The following is a 24,967-nucleotide window of genomic DNA, read 5'->3' as shown; positions in this document are numbered from 1 at the left end:
AAACTTTTTATCCAAAAAAGAAATAAAAACGCAAAAAATAATAATATTTTAAAAACGAAAATCCAAATTTAAGTTGGTTTCCAGTACTGTCACTCTTTGTTTATCCCCTGAAAAAACAAAAACCGGCCCTAAAACTCAAAAACAGTAAAAAAATTTTCCCCAATTTTGATATTTTCATTTTTTTTTAAATTTATGAAATAAAACTTTTTTTTTCCCCTTTTTTTATATTTCTTTAAAACCCACCAAAACCAATGAAAATAAAACCCTTTTTTTAATTTTTAAAAATTTTTCTATTTATAAATTGAAATTTATTTAAAAATTTATTGATAAAATTTTAAAGTGCGCTTTTTTCCGTATTCTAAAAATGTAAAAAATTTAATTTCCTGCAATGCATATTTCCCGTTTTTTTCTCACTGGTAATTTCCCTGACTTTTTTCTTAATTCAGTTTAATACCAAAATTAAATGAGAAGCCCCTTAAAATTTAAAATTAAAAAAAAGAGAAAAGGGACAAAAAAACAGAAAATTGAAGTTATTTTCTAAAAAATACGGGAAAATTTTTTTAAAATTTTTTTTTTGTATTTAAAAATTCCCCAAATTTAATTGAGCCCCCCATTCGGGGAAATATTTTTTTTCTTTCCCCCTCAATAAAAAAAAAACCCTATTGTTTTTTAAAAAAATCCCTTGAATTCTCTGTTAATTTTTTTTTTAATTTTTAATTTAACTTAAAATGAAAAAAATTTGAGAAATATTGATAAAAATAAATGCGTTTTTTTTCTTTTTCCCATTTTTTCCAACTTAAAAATTTATTTTTTCAAACTGCAGTGAAACATTTTTTCCCGAAATTTTCCCACGGGTTTGGTTTGTCGGCCTCTTCTTTTACATTCTCCCAGCCCCCAAAATTTTTAAAAGGGAAATTTTTTAAAAATTTTTTTTTCCTAAAAAAAAAATGGGAAAAGGGGGTATTTTTAAAACAAAAAATTCAAGTTTACGATGAAAAATTTCCTTTTTCCCCCGTTCATTTGACAGGGTACGAATGTCTCAAACGAAGTCTTTGACAAACGTAGCAATACCAGAATGAGGGCTGAAATATATCCATGATGGGCGCTGTAATTTGCCATTAGCTAAAATGTCCTCACATAAGGTGAGAATCATAACAGTTGAGCCCTCAGATGGTACGGGATCTTTACCCCCACTGAGGGCAGATACAAAGAAACTTGTGGAACAACAGATCATGCTGACAAATAAAAGAAGTCAAGTTTTTACTCACAAGGGGCCAGGACAGACCCGAAGTCGTTCTGTACCTGACAGAACATTTAAAGAGGTTCGATTTACGCATGCACGAGATCAAAGTTTACCGAGGCCTACAGAGGAGGCGGAATATCGCGACGATTTTTCCGATTCGAGCGACGAAGAATTAGAAGAGGAGGAAGTCAAGCTAAGAAATACATCAAAGCAGGAATTAGAACAGCTGGCAGTTGATATAAGTACGAGTTTGGAATTAAAAGAGGAAAAACATAAAGAGTCAACGGATGTATCAGCCGATAAAGGGGTAGGCCTATATAGTACAGACACGAAAAATAAAAACGAGGCGGTCAATAAGGTAAACTTCGAGTTTCACCCTTGTGCTTATCATAATACTAAAGTACTTATTACTAATTAAAATGATGATAAATTAATGACAGGGATAACATTTTGTATGCAAATATCTTGACTTACACTTTCATTATATCTAACGTTTATTATGTATTTGCTATTTGTTACATGTCTACGTCCTCGTGAGGGGTTTGACATTAATGTGAGGGATATACACATGAAACATGCGTGCTTTTGTACTTCACGGAAAATATTCAATATAGTTATTCTGGCTTTCCCAATAAAATGGCCTACAAAGGGGTTTAATTGAGTTATATCTTTTTTGAGTTAAGATTGTAAGTCCAAGCTTACAGGTGCAATTCACAAACCTGTATCAAAATAACAATATGTATGTAATAAGAGGTTAATACACGGCAGGAGAGGGCTGGAATGTGATAATCGGCCCGCAATATGAATAATGGAGCCGAGGGCCATAATTCATTCAGGGCTGATTATCACCTCCGGCCCTATTCTAACTTGTATTAATGTCTTTAAAACACTTGGTAGATCTAATAGTAGCATTAAAAAAACAGCAACAACAACAAATACTTGAAGTTCTTTCGTTGAAGTCCTTGTCTACTCTTCTTCTGTTCTTTACATAGATCTATGTTTACTGTTTGTGTGTTCCTGGAAGCAAGTTTTATTTTCATTTTTTTTTCGGAATGAATTTGTCATATTAGATCTATTTCTTCAAATTTCAATAGTAACAAAAATGTGTTTGTACTAAATACGCTTAATTAAGCTCTCATAATAAAAATAAAGCTACTCGTGCTGACCACCTACTTTCACTTGTACAGTTTTTACTGTTTGATGGCGTAAAATATGACGTCATTGTTTCAGTTTGTGCTCGTGCACATGTTCTGCAGGCTGATAACTAGTTCTCGGCCCCGGGCCGCAAACTCATAATAGGTCACGTGACACTCATAATCAGTTAAAATCATAGGCAATTTTGTTATTATATATAATAACAAGTGTATTAAAGCAAATTAACAATATGTATGTAAAGCTACATAACAAAATGACATTAAGTGTACCACATTTGTTCTTTATTAGTGTACCTGATAGTTCAAGTTCTTGCTTTAGATTTTTGCCGAATAGCTTTGTTTGTCAATTATAGATCTAATAGGTACTTCGATAATTCGGTTTGATTTCATATTTTTCATATGAAGGATTGATAACATCGAAGAATATTATTTGTTTCGTTGAATTTGAATTGTAGGGATCTACATGTTTGAAAACCTTTCAATGAAATTTATGTAAGCTTCACCACATTTTTAATACTATCCCTCGGGATTCCTCTTCAATTGTAGCAAAAAGACGACATTGATAATAAAGATAAAGTTGGAAACGCAGAAAAGGAAACCATTGCGACCACTACTAACGAATCTGACCAGGGAAATGAGAAGAAGCAGAAGAAAAAGAAGATGAAGCTCCCAGGTTGTTTCGGTTTCATTTCTACCTGGATTGCCAAAAGAAAGGAGAAACGACGCGAAAAGAAAAGAAAGGCTATAGCTAGCCGCACCCCCACACCAACGCTAGGTAAGAATTACACTTAGTACACACACACACCTCGCTCGCATTTTGTGACAGTTAGAAATATATGAAATTATGTTTTCTGCTTGTAAGTATATTTTCGTCATACTTTTTATTTAAAGAGAAAGAAACTGCGTACTTTAACAAGATAGTTCATTGACAATACTATTTCTATTTTAGTTCAATATGAGCATAGAAAAGCACGTGGCGGGGAGTCTTTTACCATTGAAGTAGATTGCAAACCAATAGTCATGAAGCCGATATTACCCCAATTAAGGAAGCTGACGGGGCCTGTAAGTATATTTGAAAAAAAATATTTTGAATACAACATACTTTCTACTCTGTCCGCCTGGAAATATTTTGTTTATATATTTGAAAATTATATAATTATATGTAAGATAAATAAGATCCATTTATGTAACTGCACTATTCGCTATTTAGTCAAGCATATAAAAATGCTAAAATTTCCATAATTAACGCTTTGTTGTTTTGTCCAGACTGAGATTCATATATCATACGTAATTAGAATAGTAAGTGTAAAAGCCATTTGAAATTTGCCCTTTGACATCAACTAAAAGATTATATATTAAATATGCAACGTAAAGAGATTTATTTAATCCAATGTATATATCCGGCAAACATTGCTACAAATGAACTAAAATCCCATTAACATGATATAAGGAAAAAAAAAAAAAAAAAAAAAAAAAAAAAAAAAAAAAAAAAAATAAAAAAAAAAAAAAAAAAAAAAAAAAAAAAAAAAAAAAAAAAAAAAAAAAAAAAAAAAAAAAACGGAAAAAAAAAAAAAAAAAAAAAAAAAAAAAAAAAAAAAAAAAAAAAAAAAAAAAAAAAAAAAAAAAAAAAAAAAAAAAAAAAAAAAAAAAAAAAAAAAAAAACCCCTGAAATATTCCGAGTTTTGACGAAGATGAATGAAGTTGTGTATTGCCTAAAAATATCCTATTACATTCACAATACACAAAACGGCGCCATATGGAAAACGCAAGGAGTAGCCAATAGTCTAAGATTTCGAAAATCTGGACTTTTATATTTTGTTTTATATTATTACTATAGATGGTATACAAATTAGACCAAATTGCAAGTTTTAAAAAGAAAGTTTGAGTTTGCCTTTAATATTTGTTACATTTTAATAGATACGCCTTAGCATGTGAGGCTCGACAAGAAAGGCCGAAGCCAAAAAAGAAATGAGGAGCTTTCCAAAAAGAATGGTACTGGCAAGGGAGCCACAGAGAAAAAAGTAAGCTCACTTAAATTTGTTGTAACAACCGTTTTTGATTACATATACATGTACGTTCTTTAAAGGAATGTGTGTTTTCGTATACCTGATGTTCAGTACAAGAATAATTGTATTTCGCATGCTTTAATCATTTCACATTTTAGATATTTGTACATAGCATTAAATCACATAAAGTCAATATATCATTAACATCACACCGGCCAGATACTATATTATTACCATAACACGCAAGATACTTTACCATTTACATCACACCAAGATACTATATCATTTACATCACACCCATGATACAATATCATTAACATCTTTTTCTAGATATTATATCATTTAAATCACATCAGATACTATACTATTTACATCACACCAGATATTATATCATTAATTAAATCATTACCAGATACTATATAATTTACATCACACCAGATACTATTATCATTTACATCACCACCAGAAACTATATTCATTTACATCACATCAAGATACTATATCATTTACATTCACACCAAATACTATAATCAATAACATCACATCAGATACTGTATCACTTTCATCATTACCAGAATACTATATCATTTTACATCACATCAGATACTATATCATTTACATCACACCAGATACTGTATCATTTACATCACATCAGATACTATATCATTTACACGTCAACAGATATTATATTTACACATCACACAAGATTCTAGATTATTTACATTCACACCAGATATATATCATTAACATCCCTCCAGCTACTATATTCATTTAGATAACACCAGCTTCTATATAATTTTACATCACAACATATACTAAATCATTAACAGCATACAATTTCTATATCATCTCTATCACACCAGATTACTATATCATTTACATCACACCAGATACTATATGATTTGCATTACACCAGGTACTATATCATTTACATCGCACCAGATACTATATCATTTACATCACACCAGGTACTATATCATTTACATCACATCAGATACTATATCATTTTACATCACACCCAGATACTATATCATTTACATACACCAGGTACTATATCACTTTCATTATACCAGATACTATATCATTTACATCACACCAGATACTTTATCATTAACATCACACCAGATACTATATAATTTACATCAACAATATATATTATATAATTTTTAATTACTTGACGACATTAAAACTCTTGACCAATTTCTTTGATATATTTTAAAACTGAATGAAAAGAAAACCGAAAGGACGGGGCCGAACCCCGGGTTTTCGGAAAGAGTTCGCCCAAACTATCGATTTAGACAACCAGACGCTGAACGGAACAGGACCCGCATGTCGCCCCAAAAGAGCCAGATTGCCCGAATTTAAACCCAGAAAGAGCCCGGGCTTTTCCTCCTCCTCAGAGGGGGGTCGACGGGGAAAAAACCCTTAAAGGTGGGGAGCTCTAAATTAAATTTTGGGGGCCCCGGTCGACACACCCCTTAAATTGGCAAAAACCCTTTTAAGTATTGTCCCCGTGAAAAGGACCGTTTTTTTTGAAAAACTAAAAAAGGCAGTTTTACCCCTTTTCTCTTACTATTTTTTAATTTTAAAATGTTTTTTTTTTTATTTTTTTATCAGATGATCATATTTTCTCGCCGTTTTCGCCTTTACTTTTTGATCCTTCTATACGAATTTCAAATCATTTTGTGTTTGTAAAATATGTCCATGACAATTTATTCAAACAAGCATTTATTTTCAGTTTGTCTTTACTTTCTTAATTTTTAATCTCCTGCTTTTGGAAAACAAGCTAATATCATTTCGCTCTTAGTCTTGTTAAATTTTCAATTGACAAAATTCTGTGAAATTTCAACACACTGGTTATTTTTAGCACTATTTTCAGAAGCATACAATATCGATATACTAGATTATTAAAACGATTAACTTTACAAATTTTACATTTACCTTCCTTAGTTAAAGATAACATCTTTGTTTTAAAATCTTCATAACAACCTGACCGTGATCTTGCCTTGAACAAAAAAAAATACATAAAACCATGAAAACAAGTATCAAATCTATACTCTGACCTTGATTTATCAACGCCAAGTATGATGATACTTACCAAAAAAATCTCATCTCATTTTATCATCCAATCATTCATGTATTCATCTAAATACTCAAAGAAACAAGGCATTGGTCTTTTACTTACAATTTAAGAAAACTCTAAATCTTTTAAGATACATTTCTTATCATATCATATGTGTACATTTCAATCACTAATTTGTTATACTTTCTAAGCTTCATTCATTTTCCTTTTAAAATCTGGTTAGTCAGAAAGCGCACCTAGATCATTACGTATATTTTTGACATTCTCATTTTAGCAACAAGGAAATATTTCCGGCTTACACTATACATACTAACTAAACTGTCTTTTTTTTACACATTAAAGTTGAAATTTACACTTTTTTTCCTAATTCATCATAATGATATTTTGTCAACAACCGGACCATGATGAATATCATCTGCCTTGACCAAAAAATACATAAAACCACGAAAACAAGTATCAAATCTACATTTTGACCTTGATTTATCAACGCCAAGTATGATGATACTTACCAAAAAAAATCTCATCTCATTTTATCATCCAATCATTCATGTATTCATCTAAAAACTCTAAGAAACAAGGCATTTGTCTTTTACTTACAGTTTAAGAAAACTCTAAATCTTTCTCTTATCATACTCTACGTCAGGCTACGTGTACATTACAATCACTGGTTTGTTATATTTTCCAAGTTCCATTCATTTTCCTTTTTTAAAATCTGGTTAGTCAGAAAGCGCACCTAGATCATTGAGTATAATTTTTGACATTCTCATCTTAGCAATACTCATTTTTGATAATTCATCATAATTATGTTATAGAAATAACCTTTTTTCTTTCATTTGTATTAACAGTTAAAAAACCAATATGGCTATAAATATTTTGAATCCAATTTTAAATTTTAAATAATTTTTAAAAATTTGATTATTTGCCTCGATTTTTTCAAGGAAAAAATTTTTTGGCCCTGTTTTGGGATTTTGCCCGGTTTTTGGGGGGGTTTTTTTAAGGCATTTTTGGCTTTTGGGTTTTCAAAAACCTTTTTCCCTTAAAAATTTGTCCTTTGAAATAAGACTTAAATAGGTTTTATCAATAAAAAAATTTACATATCCCATTTTATTTTACATGTTTTCCTAAACCCCTTTCCCATATAAAAAATAAAAATATTTTTGGGATCACTTTTTCTTTACGGGAACAAATTTTTTGTTTGCTGTTGCTGTTTGGTGTTTTGTTTTTGTTGTTTTACTCCATTTTAAAAATTAAATAAAAATTTCATGGTAACGAATAATAAGAGAAAATGAGAGTTTGCCCAAAATTTAAAAACGGGTATTCGGGAAAACAATTTTAGAAAATGTTGATATTTGTGGATTTAAGCATTTACCAATAAACAAATTCTAAAGGCATTTTATGCCTTAGAAACGAAAAATTATTTACTTCGTTAGAAAGGGCAAATACATTGTATGAATTTTATAATATGTAAATAATGGTTTTAAGGCATGTAAGATATTTGTAACCTGAAAAGAAATTAGAGATAAATATGAAATGATTTGTCATAAATCTAGCGGATTGTAAACAAAGAAGCATTCTGACTTCTATACAAAAATACTTAGTCACTTTTACTGTACTCATTGTCAAAGAGCAACCGGTGCAAAGGATGGTTCAGATAATTGAGATGTGAGTAAGCTTTTGGAAATTATGAATATACACACAAAAGAAAAAAGTTTTAATGAATAATAATAGAAGCATTTCTTATGTATAATGGGCTATTAAAAGCAATGCCGTTTATAAGGCACAATTGTCAGGTAGTTAAAAAAATGCATATCATTCCGTTGAAGCCCAAATTTGTTGTGTTCCGAGTTTCATACCCAACCAGAAAGAAAGAGTATGTCCATCTGGCTCAAAGTTTCAAAGTTTTATTGATATCTCAAGGTCAAACAGAGCAAGTGAGAAAACAACAATATAACAAATGATTACAAAACAAAGTAAAGTGATATATAATTGAAATGAAACCATAGCAATGTTATGAACATAATTGTGTGCATAAAAATATATATATTAGATAATTTTCTTACAGAATATTGCGAGATTGAGTAAAACATTTTTGCTTTCACTATTCATTAACTTTGAAAAATTGATAATGTTAGGTCTATGAAAATATGAATTGTCTAAATATGTCTTTCTCAGGCATTGAAAATAGGAACAGTGAAATAAATAATGAAATTCGTCACCTAACAGATTATCAGAACATAAACAACACACTCTAAGACTTCTATCCAAATTAAAATATCTACCTGTTTCAATTGGCATTTTGTGGTTCATACATCTTAATTTGAAAAACGCTATTGCTAAATCTGATGGTAAAATGTTAAAGTATTTTTCAAAACCATATTGAGTTTTAAAAATTCTATAGTTTAGACATTTACCGGATTCATAAATAGAAGTTTGCCAACCTTGAATAAACTGATCCTTAATTCTAGCAGAAATAATTTTCTTAAAATGTGGGATGGCTTTGACTGTTTAAAAAAACAATAACTTGAAAAACCCAAAGAATCTAAAGAAGTATGCAGAAATTTCAACCAAGGAAAATCCACATTTAAATCAGAGTATAGTTTCAATAGTTCAGAACTCTTGACTTAATTTGCAATGACAAAGGCAATATTACTAGCTCGCCATAAATCATACATGATGGGGTAGATTGCTTCAGTCCGAAAACTTATTTAATATATTTCAATTGGAAACGATCAATTATTTTTACATTTTCTACTCCCGTGACCTCTGATCCATATAAAATAATAGGAGCCACCATTGCATCAAATAAATTCAATTGTATATCAAATGGAAAGGTAAGTTTCCGAGACTTTGTAAACACAGAAAACCTAGCTTTTCGAGCTTGATCAATCAGTTTTTTTTCTTGTGTCTAAAATTTTACCGTTAAATGAAAATTGAACCCCAAGATAATCATAACAATCTACGATCTCAAGTATGTTACCCTCAAACTCTAAAGGATTAATATCATTCAACCCCCTTTTACTTTTACAGAACACAACAATTTTTGTTTTGGCAGTGTTTACCTTTAAACCCCAAATATTACAGTAATCAGACATTGCATTTAATGCTTTTTGTAACTCATTAGGACTCTCAGCTAAAATAACCGTATCGTCAGCATAAAGCAACATAGACAATTTAAGATAAACTTCAAAATCATCTGTGCTTAAATATGACTAACATTGTTAGACAGGAAATTTAAACCTTCAAATATCTGAGACAGGAACGAGTTCAAGTCATTTAAGAACAAAGAGAATAAAACAGGGGATAAATTTTCTCCTTGTCGGACGCCAGAAAAAAGTCAGAAAAATGGTCGCTGACTCTAACACAGGACTTTATATTTTTATACACATATTGTGTATTATCTTAAAACATTTACCATCTATATTTGACCTTTCTAGCTTGTTCCATAAAACAAGTTTATTTACAGAATCAAAGGCTTTTCTATAATCAATAAAAGCACAAGAATAGTTTCCTTTTGTTAGCCAAGTACAAATCTATTAAACATTTTAGTGAAAAAAAATGATCAACTGTACTGTATTTCTTTCCTAACGTGACGCGATGTTCCTTCGTGGGTTCTGGTGTGACCAAAATATGACATGCGTAGGCAGAAAATGACGCTAAACACACTCCAAATACAGAATTTTTACAAAATAGTATCAGTCAGAAAGTTTGAAAAACGAAGGTGTATTTAATGGTACATTTTCGGGTCTTTTTGTTGTGTTCATAATAGTAAACATATTACATAATTCATAAAATACAAAGAACAGAGAACAAGGCGACATTTCAAACTTTATTATAAAACTTCAGTACTCAAATAAATGCTAAAAAATCAAGGTAAGTATCAATTGGGTTAACAAACATACATTAAACATATTAATTATGATTCGTCAGCCATGGTGCCGTATATATACATTATATATACAGATATATGTTTACAACAGTAATACAATTATGATATATCTGATGTCAATAAGTAAATATTAAATATACATATATATACACAGTATTGATAATTACTTATAATAAATGACAATGGCATCTTTAACGGCTCTAGATAGGCGTCATTTAAATAAAATCAATTAAGAAAAGATATTTATATTAGGCCTGCCTAATGTATCCACATGCTAAGCGTGAATAATTTGATCAAACTCTTATAGTTAAAGCTATTACTTAATTCAATGGGCATTTTGTTTTATAAAGTTTCGGCTGACCCCGTGTTCGCTAATTAAAGTTCAGGATCAGGGTCAAATGATCCTGATTTTAATTTCACATTTTTTATGAAACTTAAATTGATCGTGTTATTCTAATATTAAATGGTACATAAACAAAATCTAAAAATTTGCTGATTTGCATAGAAACAAGCTTATTTCGGATTGATATCAACAAATAGCAAAACAAATATGAAAATAATCAAATCAAAATAAAGATACATTTTTGGGTCAGGACCAGTGTATTTGGATCAATGTAAAAGGCCCATGTCTTGTTTATTTTCTAAAATTCCACAAACATGCCGTTTTAAGTTGAATTCTATCAAGTTAATATTAAATATTAATTCAATAAGGATAAACAATGGAGATTTTTTAAATTTGATCCTGATCAATCTCCAGAAATTAACTAAAGAGTAACTAGATTAAATTTGACTGGAAAAAGGTACGCATTAAAATTTACTAATGTATTTACGATGACCTGGCGATGACAAGAACGTTTCGACACAGCCGATTGTCCACTTCATGAGAAAAATGTAGCAGGTGGAAAATCGGTATGTTGGGAGTATTTCTTGACAGTCAACTTGACCTAAGTAACAAATATCTAGATATATTTGTATATCAATGTACATTAATGTACATTACGTTCAGCTGTACTATATCGAACATGTTATTGGCGCGTTTTCATTGGTCGTTTTCGTACAATGATAGATTTTTTGAACTTCGGAAATTAAAAGCCGTTACATAACAGTGATTGATTTTCTTCGGTAAGAGAAACATTTTTTTGTGAAATGACTTTGTAGGTTTGACGGAAATGTAATGATATTTTACTGTTTCGACATGACATGTCTATTAAAAATATTGATATGATAAATAATGACAATTGGTATATAGAGTGTATTTCGTGATCTTGATTACAATTAGTCATTTCTATACTCCTATATAAAGAGTTACATCAAATAAAAGTTACTCATTTTTTACCATCGATTTGCTGGAATATTACAAATCATTCTTATACAAGTGGCGATTTCAGAGTGAGTTTTATTATGTCACTTTCGTAGAAAAAAAATAAGAACAACTAATATTTACAATGTTTATTCTTAGAAAGTCTTAGATCAGAAAATTTTATTTCATTCACTCGACGATGGTTTTTAAGGTATTCCACTTAGTTTTTTTTTGTTTTTTTGTTGACATGACGTAAATAAATTATTTTTTGACATTGATTTAGGTCTTTGACCAATAATTTTTGTACCAAACTTCAGATCATTTGCTCATTCCGTTTTTCCAGGAAAAAATCTAATGTGACAAAAAGATGAAGTTGCAAAGCTTTCAATTCAAATCGGGCTAAGGATAGCACAAAATATACGATTTTCAATTTATTTCAATTCATATTTCTTAATTATCTTTTGCATATCTTTCTGTTTTAAGTGTCCCAGCTGATCTATGTAAGAAATTAAAATTTTATGTTTTTAAGCTTTTAGACCTCAGTGGAGTTCCTTTAAGATAAAGTGTGCGCTTTCTATAATTTGTAAAAATGTATAAATTCAGAGTTGTTGTATACAAATTATTACATACAATTTATTTAGAATTTCGGTTCATTTATTTTCCAACATATAGAGGAATATTAAATACAGGATATATTTTCATCGAGTGGAATATGATAATTTTTATACCATAAGAGGAAAATAAATCTCGCACTTGAATTTTCTGTTTATTATATGCATTGCTCTATTTTTTGACATTGCAATTTGAAAGGCTTCCACTTACTCGTTTGTGTACTGGCTGAATTTAGAAGAAAGTAGTCGGCAAGACACCAGTGAATAGACGGAAAATATGTTTCACTGTAGTGAAAAATATTTTTTACAGTGCAAGTAAGGAAAATAAAATACGCTTTTTATTGCATCAATATTTCTCATTAGTGTCCATTTTTTGTGTCATCCAATGAAAACGCTGTAAAAATTCTATGAAGAACAAAAGCCGATATTATATTAAATTCCGTTCATAGCCGCCTTCTATTTTTCATAGTCACGGGGGTGGAACACCATATGTAACTCAAAAATGAGCATCGGTAAAAGTATATGTGAATTTCCGCTGCTCCAGATGTGAAGCATAACACCAGATGTGACAGTGAAATTAGGCCAATCGTGGGGTAAATTTTCAACTTTTTAAACAGTTATATAAAATTCAAACCTTTTTTTTAAATCGAAATGTGATTCTACCCTACTGACTCTCCTCTATATTACTCATTTTTGTATTGAAATTCTATGCAGTCTTCATCGAGATATTCTTTCCGTCGTGTGTTCTGGTGTAGCCAAAACGTACATTGAAGAAAATGTCACTAAACGGACTCAAAATACAGAGATTTTACGAAATCTCACCTCAGACTGATGCTTAACATTCGAACAAATACTGAGATTTGGCTGAAAACGAAAGAATCACTGCTCAAAATTGCATTTGAGCTCCAAATGTGCTGAAGAGGTCCATAAGTGCATGATATAAACAATAAGCAACATAATTACGGATCATTTTCATAAAGCAATCTATACTTTATTCTTTTATTTGTCATTCTACAATTTTGAACAGCGATTCTCCGTTTTTAGCCAAATCTCAACAAATGTTTAAATCAGTATTTGTTCGAATGTTTAGCATCGGTTTGTGTTGATATTTCGTAAAATCTCTGTATTTTGAGTCCGTTTAGTGACATTTTCTTCATACGCATTGTATGTTTTGGCAACACCAGAACCCACGACGGAAAGAATATCTCGATGAAGACTGCATAGAATTTCAGTACAAAAATGGGTAATATAGAGGAGAGTCAGGAGGGTAGAATTACAATTAGATTTTCTCTAAAAGCAAAAAAAGTTTGAATTTTATACATGTTGTATATCTGTTTAAAAAGTTGAAAACTTCCCCCGCGATTGGCCTAATTTCACTGTCACATTTGGTGTTATGCTTCACATCTGGAGCAGCGGAAATTCACATATTGAAAACAAAGTAGTATTTTGACTTCCATACAATATACTAAATCACTATAAATGCCCTAATTGATAAAAAATAGATAAGAAGTAATAGAAACAAACAATGACTCATGTACTTGGGCAATAAAAAACCATCAAAGATAAAAAGCTCTTGAGAAATAAGAATAAAAGCCTTCTGTGTCAAATTGAGCCTTTATGTTTTTCAATATTCCGTTAATTCTTAAATTTATATGTATACAATGCATGTAATAGAAATAGGGATAATAACTAAAGCGAACTTATATAGTGCATCTCCTTTACACATTGTACTCGTAAATTGCAACGGAAGTGATTTGTAACGTTCCGTTTAAACAGAAGCAATTTAGAAGTTTATAAGAAATGCAATAAAAAAAGTATCAAATATTAAGAAAAAGAAAACAATAGCTTAAGAAAAGAAATATATATATGTAAAGAAAAACTCGTCCTACATTCAAGGCATGACAAGTTTATTATATTTAGAAGTGTATAAATATGTGTTAAAGGAACTCCACTGAGATGTAAAAGCCTAAAAACATAAAATTTGAATTTCTTACAGTGATCAGCTAGGGCGATATGCAAAAGATTATTTATAAATGTACTCAGAAATAAAAGTCGTTTTTATGTTGTTCTTAGCCCTATTTGAGTGAAAAGCATTGCAACACTTAGGTCATTTTTCCCATTTAGAATAATTATTCTGGAAAAAAACTGAGTAAGCGAACGATATGAAATTATGCATGTCTAGACCGACCTACATCAAATAGAACATTAATCTCGAAAAATTAACTCCAGTCCCGTCATTGAAATTATGATTTATTATTTGTATTTTGTATACGATGTTATTATAATAATTATTATCATTATTGTTGTTGTTGTTGTTGTTGTTTTTATTATTATAACCACTATTGTTGTTTTTGTTGTTATAATTGTTATTATTACTATAATTGTTGGTGTTGTTAATTGTTGTTGTTGTTGTTGTTGTTGCTGCTGCTGCTGCTGCTGCTGCTGCTCCTGCTGCTGCTGCTCCTGCTGCTGCTGTTGTTTATCATCATCATCATCATTATCATCATCATCATCCTCATCATCATCATACCTATTTTTATCATCATCATCAACATTTTTATCATTATTATCATCACCACGCAGACGTGTACTAGATTTTGGATAGAATCTATAATCTATTTTTTTTTTATAAAATTAGGCAGTCATGCAGATCAAAGTGTTGGCATGTTTGCTGGTTATAGCAGTTATGCTGCAAATACACCAATCTGATGCATTCCCATACTACGGTGGTCGCCGTGGATACAGACGCTGGGGTGGTTACTACCCACGATATGGCAACTATCACAGACGTTATCCGTATTGGGGTGGCGGCGGACGCTATCCCTATTATGGTGGCGGTGGGTACTATGGAGGCGGCGGTGGACACTATGGCGGCGGCGGTGGACACTATGGCGGCGGCGGCGGACACTATGGCGGTCACGGACACCACGGCGGACATGGACATGGCCATGGTGGCTATTAATAAATGTCATTTATAATGGTTAGTAAATCAAAATGCACCAGTCAATTTTAAACGAGGACACCATTCCCCAGGGTGGTCATGGAAAAAGAGGGAAATGAGTCCTATTTTTTAATTCCGTTTGTCCCGAACTGTCAGACCAAAAAAAACGGTATATATATGTTTATATTAGTGCAAGAGTAGCCAAGAATATGTCGGACTCGCTAAACCAGGGTATTTTGTAGAAGTTTCACCATCTAATTAACCCTGAATGTCAGGACATTTACAAGGGGTTTGAAAATCCTTAAGTCAAAGTACCCGCTATATTTCCCCAAGAGGTTGCTGGGGTTATTGTTACAATAAAGGCAACGTTAAAAATAGGATATTCAGATAATTTAGCCAACAAATGTACCTTTTTCGTTTCATTTAGTCTTAAAATAAGTATGTTTTAGACAATCTCAAATCCTTCAATCTACATGTATATACCTACACAATATTGTATATAACGCTATATGAAGTACTGTTTTTTCTTCTTTACAGAAATTTGAGAAGGCATCGTGCAGAAAACTTGTCAATCAAAATAATCTGAAATGTGAGCATTCTCATTATAAAGAAAAAAATAAACGATCATAACTTTACATATTGTGTTTGTTTTCACTGCATGGTAAGTATTTCCAGTCAGTTTGCTGCAATACAATACTTCTGTAATACTATGAATGATTATAAACCCGACACTATCATTTCTCAGCCTTTTTCTATGAGGATTGCCATACTCTAATGCATAGGTGCTGATGTTTTTTTTTGTGGTTGTTTTGTTGTTGTTATTGTTGAACAATTGTTGTTGTTGTTGTTTTTGCAATATTTAGTCTTAACTTCTATGCCCTTTCCCCGTCAAACTTTGGACAAAGTCCTCGCCTATTTAAAACATCCCTCCGATTCGAAGTTTGACAGAAAAGGCAGAGCTGGTTATCGTGTTAAAATTTAGAATACAATACTTTAGAATGTGTTATAATAATCGTTGTAAATTGTTGCCCCGTATTTCACTTTAGTATTGTTATACTGTCTGATCAGGAGCCATGCTGTTCGCTATCAGTTTCTCTACTTGTTATAGGGTTTGTAAGCGAACAGCATGGATCCTGATCAGACTGCGCGGATGCGCAGGCTGGTCTGGATCCATGCTGGTCGCAAACCCATTATGTTGGTTTTGTCGTGACGCGGCTCATATTGAAAACGAATTGTATGAGTTTTGGGGAACTAAGATGCAATAATAGTAGATACTGTTGTAAATTGATAAAATAATGCATTTTAGTTCTCAAAATATGCGATGGGAGTTTTAAAACTTGTCCAATGAAATAGCGTTTGTGAATTATAGGACAATATGCAGAAATTTCTCAAATTATCATGTTTAAATGTTTAATTCGACTTCAGTCGGTGCCGGGGGGGGGGGGCACGAACGGTAGTTGGCACTTACCGCTGCCGTCCATGGACATGCTTGATCAAACCGGGACTGCAACATTTTCAATTTTGCTCTTTTAATCAAACAAAATAAACAAACCAGCAAGTTAGTTTTAAAGACGCCGTTTTATTTGTTATTTAAGTTATGTATAAAACAATTGTCAAATAATATCAATAAATCACAATTACAACAACGTATGAACATAAAATAAAGACTAATTAAAGTGTGCAAAGCCAGGCCTATATATCAGCTGCAAAAAATAATAAGAAAACATCCAAAATGCTTGTATGAAATAAATATGGAAGTAAATTGCCTAAGAAGTGAATTGTGTCACTGGTAGAAAAGGCAAGCATATAATATGTTTCATTTAAGTTTTAAAAAATGGGTTAAGAGGATGTTAGATGTTTATCAGGTAAAATAAAATCAGCGCTGATTACAAAATAATTTGTCACAAAAAGCAGCAAAAATAAAATTGAAAGAAATTTTTGAGAAATAAAGAAATAATAACATGACTTTGGGCATTAAGCTTCAACATCTATATAGTAATAGACATAGTTTGATATGGTAAAAAGACATAGGTCAGGGAATGGCAAAACGTATAAGTAAGGATCGAAATGACACGAAAGAGCAATAATTATCGAAAAGGAGTAACTCGTGTATAGGGCATCGAGTGAATTACGTACGTTCGATAATGTATTTATGTTAAATAAAGGTTCATCCAATGAACATAATGATATTGAAGACGACCGAAAATACATTTTATGTAAAAAACATTCTTAAAACGTATTCAACACTAATCATCGTTATCTCCAAAGTCCCAATAGTAGCCACCGGAACTTCCCGAGCCTCCCTCACTGCCGCCTTCGCCACCACTTCCTCCTTCACCACTACTTCCACCACTGCCTCCCCGACCGCCGCGACCACCACCCCAGCCGCCATGTCCACCACCCCAGCCACCACGTCCACCTCTTCCACCAAAGCTTGCCCCAAATCCGCCAACTCCGGCTGAATGTCCAAAGCTTCCACCAAATCCAGCCCCAATGCCACCTCCTATGCCGCCTCCAAAGCCACCTCCTATGCCGCCTCCAATGCCAGCCCCAAAACCACCTCCAAACCTACCACGCCTATCAAACCTTCCTCCGCCACGCATCCCCCATGCCCCCATTCTCCCTCCTCCTCGACCAAGCATTGACATCAAATACATATCATTAAAGTCATAATCCGGATAATTAAAATCTAATCCATCTGCAAGCATTCCTGCCAGCAAGAAATTTTGGAACCCGTTACTCCTCCTTTGTCCTCGGAAGCCACGCCTATGACCATGGAAGCCAAAATCATAATCATGTCCGTAATCGTAGTCATGGCAACGCCAGTCTGACCAGTCACATCGATGATGTCGGTGACCACTTGCCCCTATTCCTACAGAAACTTGCCTTGAAGGAACAGTCTGTTTGTTTTGAACAGGAACCGGGTACGGCTGTGGAACGTGTACTGGGTACGGTCTTGGGACTTGAACTTGAACCGGCTGTGGCACTGGAACTGTCACCGGCTGAGGAATTCTCACTGGGTACGGAACTCTCACTGGGTATGGAACACGTATTGTTTCACGCCTCGGAGTCGGAGCTGGTTGTGGTACCGGGACAGGATATGGAACCGGATATGGCCGTGGTTCAGGTCTTGGATGTGGTCTTGGGCGTGGTCGCGGTCGCGGAAGAGGTAATGGTTCTGGTTGTACACTTGGACCTCCAATTCCACCATCAATTTTGTCATGCCCTGAAAAAATACCAAGTATTGTCTGTTTTTCTATAGTTCACAACAATAACAAGAGCACTGCAAACATCAAAGGTTGTGCAAAATACGGCCGAATACAAATGTACTAGTATCTGAGGTCAATATCGGATGAGATCCATTCATGCAAACTCCTCACAGTGATTTGATTGGCTGTGCTCATTTACATTGTATGTTACAGCGAAAAAAAAGGAAAAAGGGAAAATAAAACTTGCTTGAAGTGCGGTTTGACTCACTCATGTAAAAGTTGGTGCATAGAGGTAATCACAGAATTTACAGAGTATCTAAATTTAACCTTTGATAAATATACTTTTAAACACAAGTTTTGAATCTTGACCGTTCAGCACATAGTCTCATTAAGATCAACATTTCTTCCAAATGGTCGTCATTTTAAAAGATACAGAGCAGACACCAATTCATAATAATGTCAAAGTGTGACCATGACCTCACCTACGAAATTCAAACATCTCATTATGCGAAGTTAGCTGAAGGTCTTCAGCGTACCCGTTTATGACATGACGCATCAAATAAAAACAAAAATGTTAAAAAGCGGTAAAGTTTTGGAAGCCAAAACTATTGCGAAGTATGTGTATTTATAAACGATTATGATTTACCATGAGGACCGTGGTCACCAAAATGATGTTCAGTTGTTCGCGAGTGTTTGATGATTCTTTCAGCTGGGAAAAGTTTCCCTCCAGTATGACTTTCTATAATTCCAGGACCTCCCCCGCCTGATAAAATCCCTGCTCCGCCTCCCCCAGGTATAATCCCGCCTCCTCCTCCTCCGCTACTACCTGCGAGTAAAAAAAATCAAAGCACTGAAAGTAATGTGAAACCACAGGGGCGTGAGGAACTCTTTGTAGTCAAAACTATCGATGAAATTTGGCATCTGTATGAAAGCCGAGGAGTTCCGATAGCAGTAAAAAGGAAAAATTCCCAAGTCCCGCGTTTAAAATGGTTAGTGTTAGTAAGTGAACATCACAATTTACATGGGAACTATTTTTTGCAATTAAGTTTTAATTCATTTTTTCCGCTCTCGTTTCAATACTAGTTTCAAACTTACCAGCACCCAAAAAAGTTAGTAAAAATTGGTTACCTATAAAGCCCATACCTCCATGAACGTCAAATCCGTCAGGTCCATGGTCAGGAATAAAATCTCCACCGATATCCGGTTTATGAATCCCTCGTCCACCTCCTCCTAGATTTACGTGAGAAGGGTATGGCTCTACGACGGTGCTTATCCTGTTAGGGGAGGAGCCAGAACTGAAGGCTTTGATGGCGTCGGGGCGAAACAAGGGCTCAATTTTCTTTTGACCATTTGAGACATCACTTATGATAAGTGAAAGCAAAATAGCAGCCAACATCCTTCATGTGCTGGTGAAAACTAAATGCTTGCTGAAAACAATAAACTATTGTTAATTATTTTAAAGAGTTTCATTGTGGTTCTCTTCAAAATCAAAGAACTAAAAAAAACTTTTTCGAGATTTATATATCATTCAATGCAGGTCTGTACGCATAACTTTGCAAAATTTCAGATCATTCACTTAATCTTTTTTGTTACAGCATAGATCATTTTTTTGAAAAATAACCCATAAATAATAATATCTTTATTTCCTCCAAAAGAAGAGTAAAATTGATTTTTTTTTCTACTTTTAATTCAATTCTTAGTACATTTTTTTTATTTATTTTTATTGTTATGTTTTGCATTAAATCAATGTAAAAATATCTTCATGCTTTATTATGCCTTTGGGCATCAGGAGGTCTTTTTTAAACCATGATTACTTTTCACCAATGACTGTAGCTGAATGTATATTATTGTAATACGTCCCATATTCAGTGTTCACAGTACATGTATGCCCAGTTACAACCACAACAAAATTCAACAACTGTTTTCTCTTGCAAATATAAGTATTTGTTCACTGATTGGGAAATCAGTTTTAACAACCGTTTTGATCAGAAAGAACATGGTTAAAACAAGGTTGACCAGTATTTTACATATGTTAACATAAGGTTTTTTCCCTTCTTTTCTCTTATATTTTGCTACTGTATGTATTAGATGTTTTGATACACAGGATATTGACAAAGGAAAGGAAAACGTTTTTATTGAGAAATTATGATGATCATTTATGTTAATTATAATATGTACAGCTATCTGTGATGTTATTTTCCGATCAAAAATGAAATTAAATGAAAACTTGGAACATCAAAGAAAGTATGTCCAACTCAAAAATGTGATTTTAGTGCATGAAATGTATGACTCGAAAATATATCACATTTTCATACTTTTTCGCGACTCGTTAATCAATTCTGTGTATTAGTTTCTAAATCCGGATCTAAAAGTAACTAGAAACGTCAAAAATATATGATGACATAATTATCTCTATATTTATTACTAAATTAATCATAATTATATTCAACTTACCTATGTCTTTATATAAATTCAATATATCATAAATTCAAAAACCTATCTAGATCGTGCAAAATATTTAAAAAAAAAAACAACACTTTTTATATCATTTTCAATATGCAGTAAATAATGAAAAACTTTGACAAAGATATCAACTTTCTAATCAATTACCTTTTACTTTTTTCTACTCTTTTTTATATTATATATCATAACTATATTGCAAAATTTACATAATGAATCATACACAAAATATATATTGATATTATGACTTGATAAATTGATTTCTTCGATGACTGCTGTTTCGATAATTTTCGGGGTTTCCATATTTTCTAGTTAAAACTATTTTCAACTAAAAGTTTAGCGTTAAGTATAGAGCATGGAATGCCATAATTTATAATGTATTTTCCGTATAATGATAAGTTTAAAACCTTGTTGTTGTTTTTTTTGGATTCTTGATAGGTTTTTATTTTCTTCGAAAAACTACTGAAAATACACTACATATAAGTTATAGATATTCACTTCTTAAATACTTAATTCACCCAACAATTTGTTTTTACGAAATTAATTTTAGAACCGATTGTGTTAAAAATTAAATTTAAATGGACAAGAAAAAAAGAGAGTAAAAACAATCTCATTTTTAATTGTACAATATTTTATATATCCTGATAATAATTCCATTTTGATCTTTGTATGAATTAAAAAGGAAACACTACGTATTCTTCGCCACAGGAAACACTCTGACTCGGATCACTTTCCTCAGTAGATTGGCCTGAACTATGTCCCATTCATTTTATCATATGCATACGTATATATGTTGCTATGTGAAAAATATCAAAGAATGAATTATCTAATTTACCTTATTAACCCCAAATAAATGACACTTTGTTTTAGATGTATCATTTACTAACATATTACCGTACGTCCCCTAACGTTCAAACGTTCACTAGGGGGACAAATTTGAAGTGACGTAATTGTTCGATCATGCATATATAAGCGTCAGCTTCCATAATACTTCTAAAAAACTGCCAGTCTGTACCATGTCAAATTGTTGAAGATAAAAAAATATCAACATTGCACCGAGAAAATTAGTGACTCGACATAAACGTTGAGTGTTTTGTCATGTTAATAGTATATCATATTTGTGTCACATGCTTTTAATTTATTTGATCAAAAGATTTTTTTTTTGTAAATGATAGTTATCGACTTTCCGTGATGGTTGACAACTTTTTGTACAAAGTTAGTTATGACAATTGCCATTTTCTTTCATTTGCTTCTATAATACATTCATGATTAAAAGATTATGCTGAAAAATGTTTGTCTTCTACATTCATGATAAATGATTATGCTGAAAAATATTTGGACAAAAGATTATGCTGAAGAATGTTTGTCTATTACATTCATGACAAAAGATTATGCTGAAAAATGTTTGTCTACTACATTCATGATAAAAGATTATGCTGAAAAATATTTGTCTACTACATTCATGATAAATGATTATGCTGAAAAATGTTTGTCTACTACATTCATGATAAAAGATTATGCTGAAAAATGTTTGTCTACTACATTCATGATAAAAGATTATGCTGAAAAAATGTTTGTCTACTACATTCATGATAAAAGATTATGCTGAAAAAATGTTTGTCTACTACATTCATGACAAAAGATTATGCTGATTATTATTATTATTATTTAGTTACGTTTTTGTCATATCTAAGTATTGGTTACAGTGCAGAAGTATTGTTTCAGTAAATTATAGGTTAAATGGCATTTTGATAACTTGTTCCTTCTTTAACTATACCATCTTTATTAAGAAAAGAACTATCATCTTACAACCAACATTTTGAGAAAATTTAAACTTTATCAATATCTATGTTTTATGAATCGCATTTTTTAAAAGTGAAGCGTCTTGGAGTATTTTATTCCATTTACTATTTAAGACTTGCAAAAATGACTCTGCAGCAGAATCATTATGCTCGATGCTTATAAAAAATGACTAAAATTAATGGCTAATTAATGGCTAAATTTTCTAAATTGAATCATAAATGGTAATGTTAGATGAAAACTAATTTTGATATTGTATTTCTCACAAAAAAGGCAGGAATTGATAGAGGTGTTCGAATACAAACGAGCACGTGAGTCAACTTAAGTATTTTTTTCAAGTTCGGCATATGGCATTCTGTACAGATGTGCTAAAAAATCTTAACAATTGTTGACCTTTTTCTAGATATGAAAATAACATTTTTTCTTTTTTTTTCATCTAAATAATGAAACCTCATATATGATGGCCTTTTAAAAAGTGCAATTTAAATTGCGTATCCATGACTGACTTTCATAAATGTTCAAGTTCAAAATAGTGAAAATAAACAATACTAAATATTTTAACATATAAATTATTACCAGTATAACAACAAGGGAAATTTAGACTTATTTCAAATTTTACTTCAACATTTCATGTAAAACTGGTTACGTTATTACATGTTAGTATCAATACAATACAATACAATACAATACAATACAATAGAACTTTAAAAAATGAATCATAGATACAAATTATAGTAAAATATATCTATGTATTTGTTGTTTTATTTTTGTAATTTTGATGTTTTCAGTTTAAAAAGGGGATTATTTCTCTGCCTTTAGAATGAAAATCAAACTACATGTATTAATGTGTAAAAATTATTTTAAGAAACGATTACGAAATTGAAAAATTCAAAGACATTCAATAGAAAATAAACTCACCTATAGATATTCTATTTTGCAAAACACTTTTCTCCCTTCTCCAGCATGTACACTCAACAATGACTTAACTGAAAAACACTAAAAACTAACAGCTTATAAATAGCAAAAAATAAGTGCCTTATTTGATCTTTGTACATAGGTTATAACAAATGTCAATTGTCAAAAGTCATCATTGGATATTACCGCTAAGTGAAATATGGGCAAACGATTCTAAAATCATGTAATACTGAGGTACTGCATGTTATACACGATGCCCGTGACAATTAAGACAAAGCGCACGAAACTCCGCTGACAACTCGTGTGTGCATTATTCTTCCCCATGCATTTTGTTGGTTCGCAAACGTATTGTTTTTACAACCTTTTAATGTATTGAATCTAGTTATCGTACAATTGTGCAGAATAATTAGCACAACAAGGTAGGTTGTCAAATAATATGTAAACTCATGGAGTGTCATTGCATATTTGTAAATTGGACACAAGTGCCCATTGCGTACAAAACTAAATTTGTTGATGTATTTTGTATGTAAATAATTATTAACAATGTTTGAAACGTTGACGTTTGTACTAATCATGTCATTTCAATTTTGATCTGTGCAAGATTATTTTTCCAATATGGGTCATGAAAATTAATCAATGAATAAAACACATTATAAGTCCTTTTGTCATTTTTGTATTTTGTCAAACAGGGTCACCGACTGGACTGGTTTACTGATCAGTTAAGATATTTGATACATATAAAAGAGAAAAACATGAACAATACAATGTTATGCATAAAACAGATTCGGCGTTTTTATGGAAACAAATATAAATGATGTCAAATTTAAACAAAACAGTCGTTTTGGCTTTAAGCAATGCATACGTTTTTATGCTTAGTGAAATTTGTATTCGTAATCCGATGCAAGACAGACTTGTGACAGGAAATAAGGAAGTTTATGGAAAATTAGATATTATAAATGTCGTTTATAATATCTAATTTTCCATAAACTCATTATGAGTATATTCTCAAGCACTTTGTGAATATCTCGTATGTCATAAAAAAACAAATGTATTTATTCTAACATAAAAGAAAATTTTAACCAAAAGATAACACATCATGTAAATTTACTATTGGATTAATCAGTCAGTTTAATAAAAATGACTATTGAAAAACTGAAAATTAAGAAATCCACAAGACGAGGTGAAATGGTGCCAAACACAAATGAATAATTGAATCAATAATCAATAATAGTATTACTGCTAGTATTTTCCTAGTTCTGGCTTCCAAAACTTTATAAGTCGCTATTTAACATTTTTGTTTTTCATCTGATGCGGAATGTCATAGTATATAAACGGGTACGCTGAAGACCTTAAGCTAGT

At 31.7% G+C, this 24,967-nt stretch overlaps 2 protein-coding genes and 1 long non-coding RNA gene across 4 annotated transcripts; 2 read left to right on the top strand and 1 right to left on the bottom strand.

The window, feature by feature from the left end:
* The first annotated feature begins 1,118 nt into the window (after positions 1 to 1,118).
* Positions 1,119 to 4,282, top strand: LOC132723891 (uncharacterized). Its single transcript, XM_060708699.1, has 4 exons — positions 1,119 to 1,601; positions 2,944 to 3,172; positions 3,347 to 3,459; positions 4,235 to 4,282. The coding sequence occupies exons 1-4, from the start codon at positions 1,128 to 1,130 to the stop codon at positions 4,280 to 4,282; spliced, it is 864 nt and encodes a 287-aa protein (XP_060564682.1). The 5' UTR covers positions 1,119 to 1,127.
* Positions 4,283 to 11,670: 7,388 nt separating this feature from the next.
* LOC132723889 (uncharacterized) lies at positions 11,671 to 15,859 on the top strand. Its single transcript, XR_009624808.1, has 3 exons — positions 11,671 to 11,761; positions 14,922 to 15,263; positions 15,762 to 15,859. It is a non-coding gene; the product is annotated as an uncharacterized LOC132723889 (long non-coding RNA).
* Positions 15,860 to 16,794: 935 nt separating this feature from the next.
* LOC132723892 (uncharacterized) lies at positions 16,795 to 23,918 on the bottom strand. Of its 2 annotated transcripts, none has more exons than XM_060708700.1 (4): positions 23,612 to 23,918; positions 19,562 to 19,860; positions 19,080 to 19,259; positions 16,795 to 18,450 (listed from the first exon to the last, which is right to left on the bottom strand). In XM_060708700.1, the coding sequence occupies exons 2-4, from the start codon at positions 19,827 to 19,829 to the stop codon at positions 17,471 to 17,473; spliced, it is 1,428 nt and encodes a 475-aa protein (XP_060564683.1). In that variant the 5' UTR covers positions 19,830 to 19,860; positions 23,612 to 23,918; the 3' UTR covers positions 16,795 to 17,470. The 2 variants fall into 2 exon arrangements, with proteins under 2 accessions (XP_060564683.1, XP_060564684.1); XM_060708701.1 differs by having other exon boundaries at positions 19,577 to 19,860.
* Positions 23,919 to 24,967: the final 1,049 nt, after the last annotated feature.

Source organism: Ruditapes philippinarum, unplaced genomic scaffold (genome assembly GCF_026571515.1).
Source record: "Ruditapes philippinarum isolate M1 unplaced genomic scaffold, ASM2657151v2 ctg11716_1_1_1_1, whole genome shotgun sequence".
In the NCBI taxonomy this organism is placed as follows: Eukaryota; Metazoa; Mollusca; class Bivalvia; order Venerida; family Veneridae; genus Ruditapes; species Ruditapes philippinarum.
The sequence above is the reverse complement of the archived record's forward strand: the minus strand, read 5'-3'. Positions and strand labels throughout refer to the sequence as shown.

Coding starts and splice junctions, on each gene's coding strand:
- LOC132723892 (XM_060708700.1), bottom strand. CDS start 19,829: ATGTTGGCTGCTATTTTGCTTTCACTTATCATAAGTGATGTCTCAAAT. Junction 19,260..19,561: donor TGGAGGTATGGGCTTTATAG/GTAACCAATTTT, acceptor TTTTACTCGCAG/GTAGTAGCGGAGGAGGAGGA. Junction 18,451..19,079: donor TGGTGACCACGGTCCTCATG/GTAAATCATAAT, acceptor GTATTTTTTCAG/GGCATGACAAAATTGATGGT.
- LOC132723891 (XM_060708699.1), top strand. CDS start 1,128: ATGTCCTCACATAAGGTGAGAATCATAACAGTTGAGCCCTCAGATGGT. Junction 1,602..2,943: donor AAAACGAGGCGGTCAATAAG/GTAAACTTCGAG, acceptor CTTCAATTGTAG/CAAAAAGACGACATTGATAA. Junction 3,460..4,234: donor TAAGGAAGCTGACGGGGCCT/GTAAGTATATTT, acceptor TTATTACTATAG/ATGGTATACAAATTAGACCA.